Source organism: Lactuca serriola, chromosome 7, assembly GCF_051521515.1.
Source record: "Lactuca serriola cultivar US96UC23 chromosome 7, Lser_US96UC23_V15, whole genome shotgun sequence".
Taxonomy (NCBI): domain Eukaryota; kingdom Viridiplantae; phylum Streptophyta; class Magnoliopsida; order Asterales; family Asteraceae; genus Lactuca; species Lactuca serriola.
Window position 1 is genome coordinate 175,960,307 of NC_136414.1, and position 13,589 is coordinate 175,973,895.

Below are 13,589 nucleotides of genomic sequence, written 5' to 3' on the forward strand. Positions count from 1 at the left end.
ATTGTTGGGATTTGTGGATTTGCTAGGTTGTGTTTGAGTTTAGATGCAAAATGAATTTCAGAGTTATTTATATTGTCTTCTTTTGTATATGTGAACAACTTAGTCTATGTTCGTATTTTTTTGTATACTTAGGATTCATAGTTTATGTTAGCTTACTTTGACAGATGTATGTACCTAGGTGTCCTAACCTCATTGGTCGGAGCCTAACTAACTCCTTTGTACTCGTTATATAAGGGCAGCAAGTTAGTGGTATAGGGTATCATTTGAATGGTGACTTGCTTCATTCTAATCGTATACGTTTTACTCTATAAGTGAAAGCCCATATCTTATTACGTCTATGTGTCCATTTCATTACGCCATGTGTTTACTGATTTCATTCTTGTAGGAACCTTCAATCCTATCGTAATGATTTATGATCAATGTGGAATTGGAGATGGTCAAGGCAAATTAAAAGGGGAGAGAGAGCATAATCGATTCTCTATTTTGAATAGGTATGTGGCTGACTTTCATTTCAATTAGGGCTATGACAAGTAGCTTTGAAATGGAAAAGGCTATAATCATGTTTTCTCAGTGAACGCTTTAAAAAATCTTATTGATGATCTGAATGTTGATAACAAGGATAAATTCACTTGGGTTAATCAGATTCCGATTAAACTAAACTGCTTTCCTTGGCATATGCTGAAAATCATATTCATTTGTATACAAATCTCGTTAAGTGTGGGATAGTTGTGGATTCTACTTTGTGTCCTTTATGTTTGAACTCCGATGAAAATATTCATCATTTGTTTGAGTTGATATAAATACATTGATTATTTTAAATTATATGATTAGGTACACCTCAATCAAAACCATATAATCCTAATCGTCTCAGTGGTATATATTTATGGGTTACTCATTATTAAAATTAAATATGGATATGGTTTAATGTTATTTATAGTTGTTGCGATCAGTTATATTGAAAAAAAATGTTACTTAAAATTTTAATTTATATGATTGTAATTATTTAAAACACCAAACATTATTTTTTTCTTTTAAAGGTAACAATATTTTTTTATATAATGTTAATTTTAAGTCTGTTGTAAGTTATTTTTAAACTATTTATTTAGAAACTCTTAATAATTATAAAAATATATGTAGAAATATTTTTAATTAATTTGGAATTACAATTTAGGTTTTACATTTAACACAATAATTTATAACTTTTGTATATTTACAAAATAACCTTTGGTTTTCCTTTTAAGTTTAATTGAACTTTCGATTTAAGTTAATCCTTTAACGTTATATTTAAATTAACAATTCAAACATTCTATACAAATTATTAAAATTTGTGACATTAAAATGTCAATGGTAGATATACAAAAACATATCCAAACTAATAAGTTACGTATAACATATTAAAATTTAAAGACATAATACTATAAGTAGAAGTAAAAGATGATATTTTAATATTGAAGTTTATTTAATTTAAGATTGTTGTTTTGGTTCTACGTTTATTTAATAATATTAACCATGTTATAATCATTATCTGAAAATAATGGAAAATATAGGAGTTTTAAATGCAGGCGGTATAAAGAAATATGAATATTTTTTAGTATAGATATAGATAGATAGATTACACAGCATAATTTATAACATTTTATTATTTACAAAATAATCTTTGGATCTTCTTTTATCTTTAACTAGATTATGGTCCGCGTTAAACGCGGGAGAACGTATAAAAAGTCATATAAAATTATAAAAAGTCGACACAATAAAAAAAATGATAAAGTAACCTAAAAAAATTAGTATCATTAAAAAAAATAAAACATGAGTTGACGATTAAAATATATTTCTACTTGACACAGTCACTATCTCAAAATCTGAATGAAATGAAAATACTTCTTGAGAAACAATGTGCCAGAACAACATACTTAATCGTATTTCCTTTAAAAAAATTAAGGAGATTGTTTCGATAATCTCAGCATTCATGTGAATCGGCATTGTAATTACTAACATCGATTTTAACTCATTGATTATGTATGAAAACTCAAATACCCCACAAACGATCTCTACCTATAGAAAAATATCCCAATTTTCTATCAAACTTGGTAAGTCTCGATGCATTCGAGTTGAGATCATTAATAATAGAAGGTGCATATATCACTAATTAATCTTCTAAATATACATCGAATTGCAATATGTCATTGTTAGACAATAAGATGTAAACCACCATATGATGGATGAGTGATCTTGTGCATCATTACTTTTATTGCTTGAAGTGTACTCCATTATTGATTTGATAAATTGAAGTGATTTGATAAGTCGAATTGACAATTAGTAAGCAAAACATCATGTAATAGTTGTCTTTCAATGTGTGTCAAGTAAAAAAAATTGATATTGTATACATAAAAAGAATAAAATCACTAACCTTGTGTATTTCTCGGTATCTTGATTCCGATATTAGAGAGCTTTGATATTCACAGTGAATAACAGTAATCGTTAAGGAAGTCATATACAATATATACAACAGAAGTTTAAAGACAATTTTGAAAATTATTACCCATATATTATAGATGTCAACAAAATGATTTCTATACTTAATTTCAAAGGATGCATAAATAGATTATATATTATTTACTATTAAATCAACCTAAAAGTATAATAAGATCATACCAAAATATTTTAAAATCATATCAAAATTAATCCGATTCTTATAACATAATATTTACAAAAATCATAATCATCTCTAATATATAAAAATGACATTTTCGTAATTAGTATCAAATCCAAAGATAATTAACTTCGATTTTGTTCAAATTAATTAAAATTAAAATTTAATATACATCTAAAAAATTATACCAAAAATATTCAACATCATACCAAAATTAATAAAGATTTTATAATATTTTCATTAAAATAAAAAAAATGATATCATACCATATTTAAATAGAATCTTAACATATCTTTCAAATTATAATTAAATAATATCGATAAAATAAAAGTTATATCATTTAAAAATTTGTTTTTTTAAATGTTAATAAAATTTTAAAATAACCAATAGATTAAAGGAAATTTCGTCTTTAGTTATAACTAATTGTAATAACTAAGTTTACACCAAAATTCTAATTTGACACTATGTTTATTTTTATCTCAAATTTGACACTGCGTTTTTCAACTTTTTACAATTCTGACCACTTGACCATTCAACCCGATTGGTTGCTGACGTGGCGTGATGACGTGACAAGCTGACATGCATGTCAAAATTGAATTTATTTCCCACAAAAGACACTAAGTTATTGTTTTTTTTTTTTGGATTTTGACACAAAATGTAATTTTTTTTCCAGTTTTGACACTCTCTGTATTTTTGTTCCAAATCGAACATTATTTTATCCAATTTTATTCATTGTTGACCATTTTCCATTTGAAATCATATAAATATATTTTTATTACATTTTAAACCATATAATATATATATATATATATATATATATATATATATATATATATATATATATATATATATATATATTTGTTTAAAACCCACATTTTTATTTAAATAAAAGTTTTTTATTATTATTATTTTTACATTCAAAGCATAATGTTATGCATAAATATGCATTACTTATACCATGAGAATCAAACTAACCATAAGCTTCGAATAAGATGCAAAAATTTCACAGGTTGCAAACCTGACATCTGGACTTTGATCGAATAGCCAAATAGCTAAAAATGTCTCTAATCATATTTTTATAATTTTAGATTAAAACCTTTTGCTATTTCAGATTAACAAAAATAATTCCTTGAAGATCGAATCTCGCACAAACCAAAAAATAAAACTTTTTTGTTTTATAAAGACGTATACACAAATAGCAAAGTACTTTGCTATAAATAAAAAAAATGAAAAAAAAACTATAAACCATACACTTGCACCAAAAGCCAAGAAAAACACCAAATTTTCACAAAGGAATCCGAAACTAGCCAAACCAGTCGGCAAAAATGACCCAAAACAAAGGATTAATGTGTGTTATTGTATAAAAATTACCAAAAATGTCCCTATATTGTTTCCTAATAGATCGATATACTCCATCACAATCAGTTTATGTCATAATTCTATTGCAAATTGAATGACAAGAAACAAATAAATGTTCCTAGTTCTCAATTTATGTTTAATTTTAAAAAATTGCTTCCTCATATTGACAATGATTGTTGCTTGCATAAATCTTGTTTTTAATGAAGGAAAATGTTTATCTCTCCCCTCCTGCCCACCAAAAAAAAATAGTTTGCAAATTCATACAACCTGAAACCAAATAGCATTGGCCAAACAAAGTTGGATGCCAGAAGAGGAGATATAATTCAGAAAAAAATTAACCCCCCCCCCCTAAAAAAAAGTAAAAAAGCAAACACTTTGCAAATTCAATAATCAATTGATTTACAATCGAAAGAAACTTTATAAAACAACATCACATAAAACACACATACGTACATACATGTAATTGAACACATTAACAGCCAACAAAAGAAAATCAATAGGCAAAATCAGTTTGCTAACCTTATGTAGATGTTGGTGTCGTCGATGATGATTATGTAGAAGAAAGGATTTAAAAAACAACCAAAGTAATTCAGTAACTGATATGAATAATAAAATAAATAGGAAATCACATATATATATATATATATATATATATATATATATATATATATATATATATAATACTGAAATTTGAATATGGAAACGATTACAATGATTTAAGATTTAATGATAGGAGACTAAATCATATGCAAATCATCTAAAAAGTGCAGAGATACGAATTATTAGATGGTAGGTTATGAATTTAAGTTAATTACGGATTATTAACTGAAAAATGTTATTTATTTTTTTAAATTTGAATACCTTGTTTAACAAAAATTGTGTTTAAAATTTCACAAACCCTAAGGCTTTACAGAGGCATGATTTTAAATTTATCGGGTGGAAACATATAAAGGAAACACAATCAATGACACTAATTGTTTAAGATGATGTCATAAGGTTTTTGTTTTTAGAAAAATAAATGAAAACTTTGATGATAATTACCTTAAATGTAAGAATTGAAAGTTGGATGGAATCATATAGTCTTAAGTCCTCAATTTCATTTTCAGTGACACATTATAATTTAACTAATCAAATCCATTCTTAAAATAAATTAGAATAAATTACATGCATTGAGTAGCTGTTTACATGTAATTTCCTTCTTTTCTAGCTATGCCAAATTTAGTGATTTCCCTAACAACTCCTTTATCGAACAGAGCTTGAAATGCATTGATGAGATTTTTTTTATTGTTGTCTATATTTTAGTGTCCTGTAGGTGATAACCAATGTTGTTTTATTGAAAAATAAAATAAAATATAGCATTATTTTAATTTAGTAAAATCACACCTGCTGGTCCATTAAAATCATGTCCAAGCTTCTCACCATGTTTGTGTTCTTTTTGTAAGTCTGCTTCCAACCCATGACTACTTGAACATGGATATTCTATGATTCCTTCGAGGCATCTATGTAGCAAGAGTATTTAAGACGACTTCATTGACACTGTTATGTGCCATTTCACCTTCTATAAAGAGAAACACAAAACTATTAGAGATAATTATGAGACTAAGCAAAAACAAATACTATTTAAATAAAATCTGAGGTAAGTTGTTTTCTTAATAACTATTTGATAAGCAGATAAAATACAACTTTTATGGTCGTGAGATTCTATTGCTGTCATGACACAGTGTAAAACAATAAATTCAAATATTCCATTATTAAAATTAGAAAAGAAACAAAAAAGAATAATTATTCAAAGTAAAATAAAAAACCTCAGACTTTGGTTGCTAAGTTTGCATGCAAAAGTATCAAAGTGAATAACCCATGTTGTTAACAATATATATTTTTTAATTTATTTGAATTTATGCAGTGGGCAATGAACGGATTCACCGAGAACATTTACAAATAGTTAGTTAACATATATAAGAGGTATAAACAAAGAGAAACACAACACATACACATGTTAATTTGAATTTCCATGATGTAGATTAGCTATTTTTGCTTGATCTATATTAGGTTTGAGAGATTATAAAATTCATAGATGGATCTCATAACATAACAAATGATTATACGAATTCCAAATGTTTATAGAAATCTGAATATATTCATGTACTTATGATTTTCTATATTTCACTTATATTAGGTCTGACCCTATCTATAAGGGTCAATATAAATGTGTGTAGATGTAGAAATTCGACACTTTGATTTATATAAAGAAGATGAAGTTGTTAATATTTTTATGAAGTTGTAAATCTTTTTATGCAGGTTTCTCTGAGAACATTTACAAATAGTTAGTTAACACATATAAGAGGTATCAACAAAGGGAAACACAAAACATACACATCTTAAAAAGCACACGCGGATAAGGACATACCTTGAAGATTCGTAATAAAATTGATGTGAAGGTGGATGTATTGTTTTGTTCAATTTATGTAGTGCATTGATATAAGAACGAACATGTGAAAGAGAGAATGAGAAATGTGAGAACTATTTATAATTTTCAAAATGCGGACAATGAGAAACTAAATCTTTTAAAATCTACTTTAAATTGGAGACAACATGTTTGTCTATTATTTAGTATCTCCAAAAATTAGACTTAAAGGAAATTGATGAAGATAATAAGGAATGAGAGCTGATTAACGATTTTCAATAAATAATTTGAAACCAGGAGGTTTGATTTTATATTAAATTCAAATAATTGTCAAAAATAGATGAATTAGATGCATATTTAATGAGATTTGATTAAATGATGGTTTTGAACATTATAAGGGTCAACGATTTTGAATGATTTAAAGATATTATTTCCTTAATTAACATTTTAATCCAAAATGTCGGAATCCAAAAAAATAATTATTTCCTTAATCAACATTTGAAAGGATTTAAAAAAAATCCTATTAACATTGATGACATCATCAAATTGATCTAAGGGTGGAAAACTATAAAGAAAAGCCAATCAACAGACATGATTTTTGAAAATGATGTAATCAGGTTTCTCTTTTAATATATATCTAGAGATTAAAGATAACATAATTATTGATATGCTTATTTAATGAGTTTTTTTAAAAAAGAAAAAACTAATCATGTTTAAATTTTAAAGCCAAAAACTATAAATAATAGAATTAAATTATCAACAATATTCATGTTTTTGGCCAGATTTATGGAGAAAACGATGTCTCATATATAAATAAAATGATAAGTTTTAATTGATAACATAATTGCTGATTTTAAAGATTCTATAAATAAATGTAATTATGCCCGAATTGTGAAATATATTTTCGAAAGTATGAATAGATTTTATGATTAAATATAAATAGATTCTATAATTAAAGATTCTATAATTTAATGTAATTGGTTTGAAATGTAATTGGTAAATTTAAAGATTCTATAATTAAATGTTTGAATTCTATTTTGAGAAGATGATGCCATCAATTTGATCTAATGGTGAAAATCATATGATTGAAATACAATCAAGGGTCTTGATTGCTTCATTGGTGAATTACGGGTTCTCTTTTAATAATATTTAGAGATTAAAATTTTGATTTAATTTAATCCTTTAACGCTATATTTAAATTAATAAGCATTTTATATAAATTATCAAAATCCATGACTTTAAAATGACAATGATTTAGATAAAAAAAAACATATTCAAACTAATAATTTATATATAGTATTTTAAAAGTTAAAGAGATAAGTTTATAAATAAAAGTAAAATATGATATATTAATATTAAAGTTTAGTTAATTTAGGATAACAATTTAAGTTTTGTATTTATTTAACAATATTAGCTAATTTAAAATGATTATTAAAAAGGTATTGAAAAATTATCAAGTTTCAAATGTAACGAAAGAAAAAATATCTCTTGTATAAATATTGAAAATTAGTATTTAACTTAAATATTTTATCAAGTTTCAAATGTAACTGGCATGTCATACTTTAGTATACATAAAAATGAAAATTAGTATTTAACTTAAATATTTTAATTACTATAATAAATATCGGGTCATATCAGGCATTGGATATTGAAGTAAAACTTCCTTTTCCCATTGCGATGACGTCATCGTCTTTGCGTAATTGCCTGTCATCGTCTTCACGTAATTACCTCTGAACTCCATGGACGACTCTATATATATCCGACACTTCAATTACCCTCTATTCGTCTTGTCTTGTCTTTCAAAAGATAAAGTGGGAGCTAGAGAGGCGAAGAAAAACACATACACACTCCAAATCACCATCGAATTCACTGAAATGTCGAAGGTACAGATCTATTAATTCATTCAATTCGATTATGTTTTGCATGCATTTAAATTAATTGATAATACTTGTAAATGGTTGTTTTTGCAGCAAAAGATCGTCGTGAAGGTATCCATTTGCTGTGAAAAGCAAACTCGGAAGGCTCTGAAGATCGCCGTTGGTGTCCCCGGTAAGATCATCTGTCATAATTTCTCTATCATGATTTTCCTTTTCTACTTCTTCTACCATTTTTCGATCCGAGAGAAAAACATTGACGAATTTCACTTTCGTAAATTAAATGTTAATTTCGGACGAATATCGATTCCTGATTCAAAATAGATAGAAACTGGAATGGATTACTCTGTTTTGATTCGTTGAATTTAAACTGAATCATGGTCTGAAAATTGATAAACAGGGGTTGATTCAGCGTCGTTCATCGGCTCAGATAAAGACCAAATAGCGGTGATTGGAGAAGGTATTGACTCGGTCAAACTGACGACCTTGCTAAGGAAAGGAGTTGCACATACAGAACTAGTGAGTGTTGGTCCAGCAGAGGAGAAGAAAGAAGACAAAGAATCGAAGCCCAACGAGGTCACATTTCAGTTTCATCCTTACCAGTATTACTGTAATGGCTATTACATGCCATACTATATTTAAGAGAAGTAAGATTTCATCAATTGAAACCAATCTTTGCTCTCAAATTGATGTCTGTTGAATTAGCTTCATTGCATCTCTTTTCTCTTTCTTTTATTGAGGAATTCTGCATGTGAATATGGGATTTTTAATACTTCGTTTGTGACAGATTTGGTCATTTGGTGAGGATTTATATTACTTAAATTTATTCCTATTTCTTGTTTCATGTTTTGCTGTGTTAATAAATTTAGTTACAAGTTTATGCTTGGTTTATTTGATGGTAGAGTGTCTAGGATAAAGAGATATAATAGAATATAATAAAATATTGAGTAAAATAGTTTTTTCTGTGCTGGGTTTACATCTTGTTATGTCAAATCAAATTTTGTTATGTCACATCAAATTTTTAGTTGAAACCAAAATGGTCAAATGGGCGAAAGTTGCACGAAATTTAATTTCAAGGTATACAACAATTTTTTTTATTGTTAAATAATATGAAATATAGTTTATTTTTCTTAAAAAACAACAAAATATAATCTACTTATACTAGTTGTTATGTTTCTATCGATACTGAGTTGTCGTGTTTCTTATTAATTATTATTTTCGTTAATAAGTAATAATATAATAATGAAATTCACATGTAAAAAAAATCCCTATGTCTAACCCTTTTTCTACTTTTATTCATTTGTATGTCACTCTTATTATTCCGGGCTAATCACATAAAGTTTTATTGTCTTTAATAATCAGAAAAAAGAAAAACTAAAATGGAATATTTTTGTTAAATTAATGGTTTTAATGAATCAAAAATACATAAAAATGTAAATTTTGAATTATTTTCACGAAGTTTCAGTTTATTAAACCAAAAAAAAAAAAACATTTATACGAAATTTAAAGGCTTTTATGTGATTATGATTGTTGTATTTGAATAATAATGTTGTAAAAAATCAAAAGGGGTAATTTGAAACCTTTACGTAAATGAAAGGCATGTAAACGCAAGTTTGAAATTATGAGATATGCTCTACAACCTGACGTGTCTTCAGCCTATACAATCCCCGAAGTTGGTGACAGAGTCCTGAAAGTTACCAAATTATTTATAAAATAAATAATGCGAAGCTTCCTTCCCACGGCGTTGACCTTGTCGTCTTCCTCCTCTGTGAATTCCACGAACACTATAAAACCGCTCACAGAACTTTCACTCTCTACACATCTCCTCTAAATCCTCTTATTTTCCAATTTACTAGATCCAAAACAGATACACTCATTACAGGCAAATCATCATCTAGTTCACAGAAATGGCAAAGGTACATAGCTTTTTAGTCATTCAATTCAATTCTGTTTTGCATATTTTCGAATCAGTTAATCTCAATTTGTGTAAATGATTGTTTTTTCAGCAAAAGATTGTGGTGAAGGTGACAATGAACACCGAGAAGAAAATTCGTAAGGCTCTGAAAATCGCCGTTAGTCTCTCCGGTAAGATCATGTTTCGTGATTGATTTTTATCTTCGCAACTTTCACTGGATTCTCGGTTCCAGACAAATCGCTTAATTTCAATTTCGTAATCTAAATGTTAACTAGAATTTGAATTGTGGGTTGTATACCTGATTATTGTTAACCTCAATTGGAACTGATTCAATTACTTGACTAAATCATGATCTGAAAATTGATGAACAGGTGTGGAATCGGCATCTTTCGTTGGTTCAGATAAAACCCAAATCGCTGTAACCGGGGAAGACGTTGACTCAGTTGAACTGACGACCTTGCTAAGGAAAGGTGTCGGATACACAGAGCTACTGAGTGTTGGTCCGGTGGAGGAGAAAAAACCAGCCGCCGCAAAAGAATCAAACCCCGCGGTGGCGTCACTAAATGTTAATCCGTACGAATACTACTACGGCAGCTACGGGATGCCCTAGTATGCCTATCAGATTTGAGATGTCATCCACAAAACAGTCCAAAGAAATTAGTTTTATATTGATGTATTAATTTCATTTTATCCCATTCAATTTTTTTAGAGCGGAATTCGCGTTGTATAAAATAAGAGATCCTTTGTATATGTATTGTGATTGAGATGTATGGGAATTACATAATATATGTTAGTTTATTAACCATCTTATTATTCTTCCTTCGAAAAGGAGTTTTGTAGATTTTTTTTTCTTCATATAACTACTTTGCGCACAATTTCAATATCACAAATGATGCACTTTTATACAACGTGTCATTTTTAATTTATTGTGGATCATATGGATGGATTTATGTGAGTACGACTTAGGTCTTAATCATTCGTATTCTTTACAGATTTTCATAATCAATTGTCAAATGAGAGTGGTCATTGTATGATAATAGAAAAAAAGCATTGTTTAGTTGTCACCGCATCTAAGTGTATCTACGTTGTCGAATTTATTAATGGTAGAGTTAAATGAGGTGATAAGTCTAATTGTTATTTAATAGATGAAACTCAATGATAATGAGGTGATGCATTGTTAATTAATAGATTTGGAGTTTTATGACCATTTAACTCTTCAATGGGAATATGAAAATTTCCTATTTTTTAAATAAATACTATAAATTAGCTTTTGTAATACTCTATTGAATTTTGTAGAGTTCAATGCGTTGTAAGAAAAAATTGATAAAATTGTGTGGAATGTAGAAAGATAATGTGTTAATTAAACAACATAATCGCACCTTTGATTGTTAATGTATATTTGTTATATTGTAGTTTGTTAGGCCCGTATTCGTTGTAATCGACACATGTCTTTGTAATATGTTATATATAGTGATTTAATGAGAAAGGTTATTTTCATGGAAAATAATAAAGTTTACATGGTACCAAAGCACTCCTGATTTTTCTCACCCTAGACGCCGCTTCTTCCTTTGCGGCGCGAAACCCTTCTCATATTCTGACTTATGTTGATCTCTCTTCTCTTCTTCTCTCTTCTCGTTTGTTGAACCATGGTGCAATCATCAACACCCAATCCTAGTGTCACTTGGGAGAAACCTTATGGTATATCTAATATTAAAGCCTCAATACCTATCATTCTTGATCTAGAAAAAACTTAACTATGATGCATGGAGAAAACTTTTTCAGACTAACTGCACCAGTTTTGGAGTGGCTGAGCATCTAAATGCCCCAACATAAAAAGCTATTGTTGTCATAGAGGAAAGGGAGAGGATTGATTTTATTATACAAATGTCGATGTTTTGTACTATATCTGAATCTTTACTTTAGATGGTCCTCAAGACCAAGGTTTTGAAAACCGGACCGGAGACTGAACCGGCCATCCAACTGGCTTGATGGTTCAACTGGTCCGACTGGTCTCAAATAACCGGAAAAACCAGATCATTTTTTAATCAAATTATTATTAATTTTAATTATATAAAATACAAAAAAGTAGTTTATGTTAGTGAAAGATAACAAGTATGTGATAAATAAAAACAATGACTAAAGTTGGGGGACAAATTATGTATATATGATCATATATAATGAAAACTATGTTTAGGGTTTTGTTAAAAAAAATAGTTTTCACTTTCGCCTCACCATATTTCTATTTTATTTCTATGTAACTTTTCTTCTTCTTTGTGTCCACATACATCTTTCTTCTTCGTATTCATAAAGAGATACATAGAAATAACTAAAGAAGGTGAATCTGGTGCAAGATATGGTGATGCTTGTTCTGTTTCTTTTGATGGAAACTATTTTGTAACAACTGGTCTGAGTATAGTTGGTCGGAAAATCAAGATTCAGGCGAATCGGAAACATGTCCGGTTCCCGGTTCAACCGGACGGTTCGATACTATTTTCATAATAGTGCTCAAGATACAATGCTCTACTCAGACATGTGGCAAGACCTTGAAGACATGTTTCATATTAACAAATACATGAAATTTATCCAACTCGATATAGTTCTATGCACGATTACTCAATGTGACTTTGATGTTTCTTCATACTGTACTTGTCTCAAGTCTATTGTTGATATGTTTGATAATATCAACTCTCTTGTACTTGAAAAGAATCGTGTTATATATGTTATCAATGGGTTAAACCTAAAGTTTTAGAGTGTTGCTACTATCAAACGCCACATCAAGCCCCTTCCAAGTTTTTTGGACATTGGGTCCATTCTTATGGCTCAAGAACATTGGGTCAAACAGATTGATTCCTCGCCTACTTCATCTGTCACTCCTTCATTGCCTACTGTCTTGGTCTAGACAACAAAACTTATTCCATAATACTACTCGTGGAGGATTTAATCACTATGTTGTTCAAAACGGTAGTAGGGGAGAGGTCGCAACAGTCGTGATGGTGGTCGTTGGTCTAATTTGACAGGGAAAACTCTCCAGGATCCTCATGGTTGGGGGTTCAGATGGTACCCACTGTAAACAAGACAAGGCTTGCTGTCAAGACCTTCTTAGCAGCACAATTTCATCACTCAACAACCTTTGTGGGCCAGTAATCAAGTGCAACAACAACAACAACCCAATCTTCAAGCTTCATCCCAACAACTCCCTCGAACCCATCAAGCATACACAACATATCAAACCAACAACACTCTTCCACATTAGGCATGGTTTCAGCAAAATTCTTTAGGTGTAAATCAGCCAAATTCCCTTCCAGAAATATTCAATTCTATGCCTCTAAATGATCCATAAAATGACAGATGGGTAATGGACACCGGGGATACTTCACATCTTCACTC

General features: G+C 28.8%; 2 protein-coding genes across 2 annotated transcripts; both read left to right on the forward strand.

The window, feature by feature from the left end:
* Nucleotides 1-8,178: 8,178 nt before the first annotated feature.
* On the forward strand, nucleotides 8,179-9,173 carry LOC145063111 (heavy metal-associated isoprenylated plant protein 16-like). The gene is made up of 3 exons (XM_079010706.1): nucleotides 8,179-8,296; nucleotides 8,384-8,462; nucleotides 8,688-9,173. The coding sequence occupies exons 1-3, from the start codon at nucleotides 8,288-8,290 to the stop codon at nucleotides 8,927-8,929; spliced, it is 330 nt and encodes a 109-aa protein (XP_078866832.1). The 5' UTR covers nucleotides 8,179-8,287; the 3' UTR covers nucleotides 8,930-9,173.
* A 632-nt stretch (nucleotides 9,174-9,805) lies between these two features.
* On the forward strand, nucleotides 9,806-11,007 carry LOC145063112 (heavy metal-associated isoprenylated plant protein 46-like). The gene is made up of 3 exons (XM_079010707.1): nucleotides 9,806-10,203; nucleotides 10,294-10,372; nucleotides 10,574-11,007. Exons 1-3 carry the CDS (start codon nucleotides 10,195-10,197, stop codon nucleotides 10,810-10,812), a joined length of 327 nt encoding a protein of 108 aa, XP_078866833.1. The 5' UTR covers nucleotides 9,806-10,194; the 3' UTR covers nucleotides 10,813-11,007.
* The last annotated feature ends 2,582 nt before the right edge of the window (nucleotides 11,008-13,589 follow it).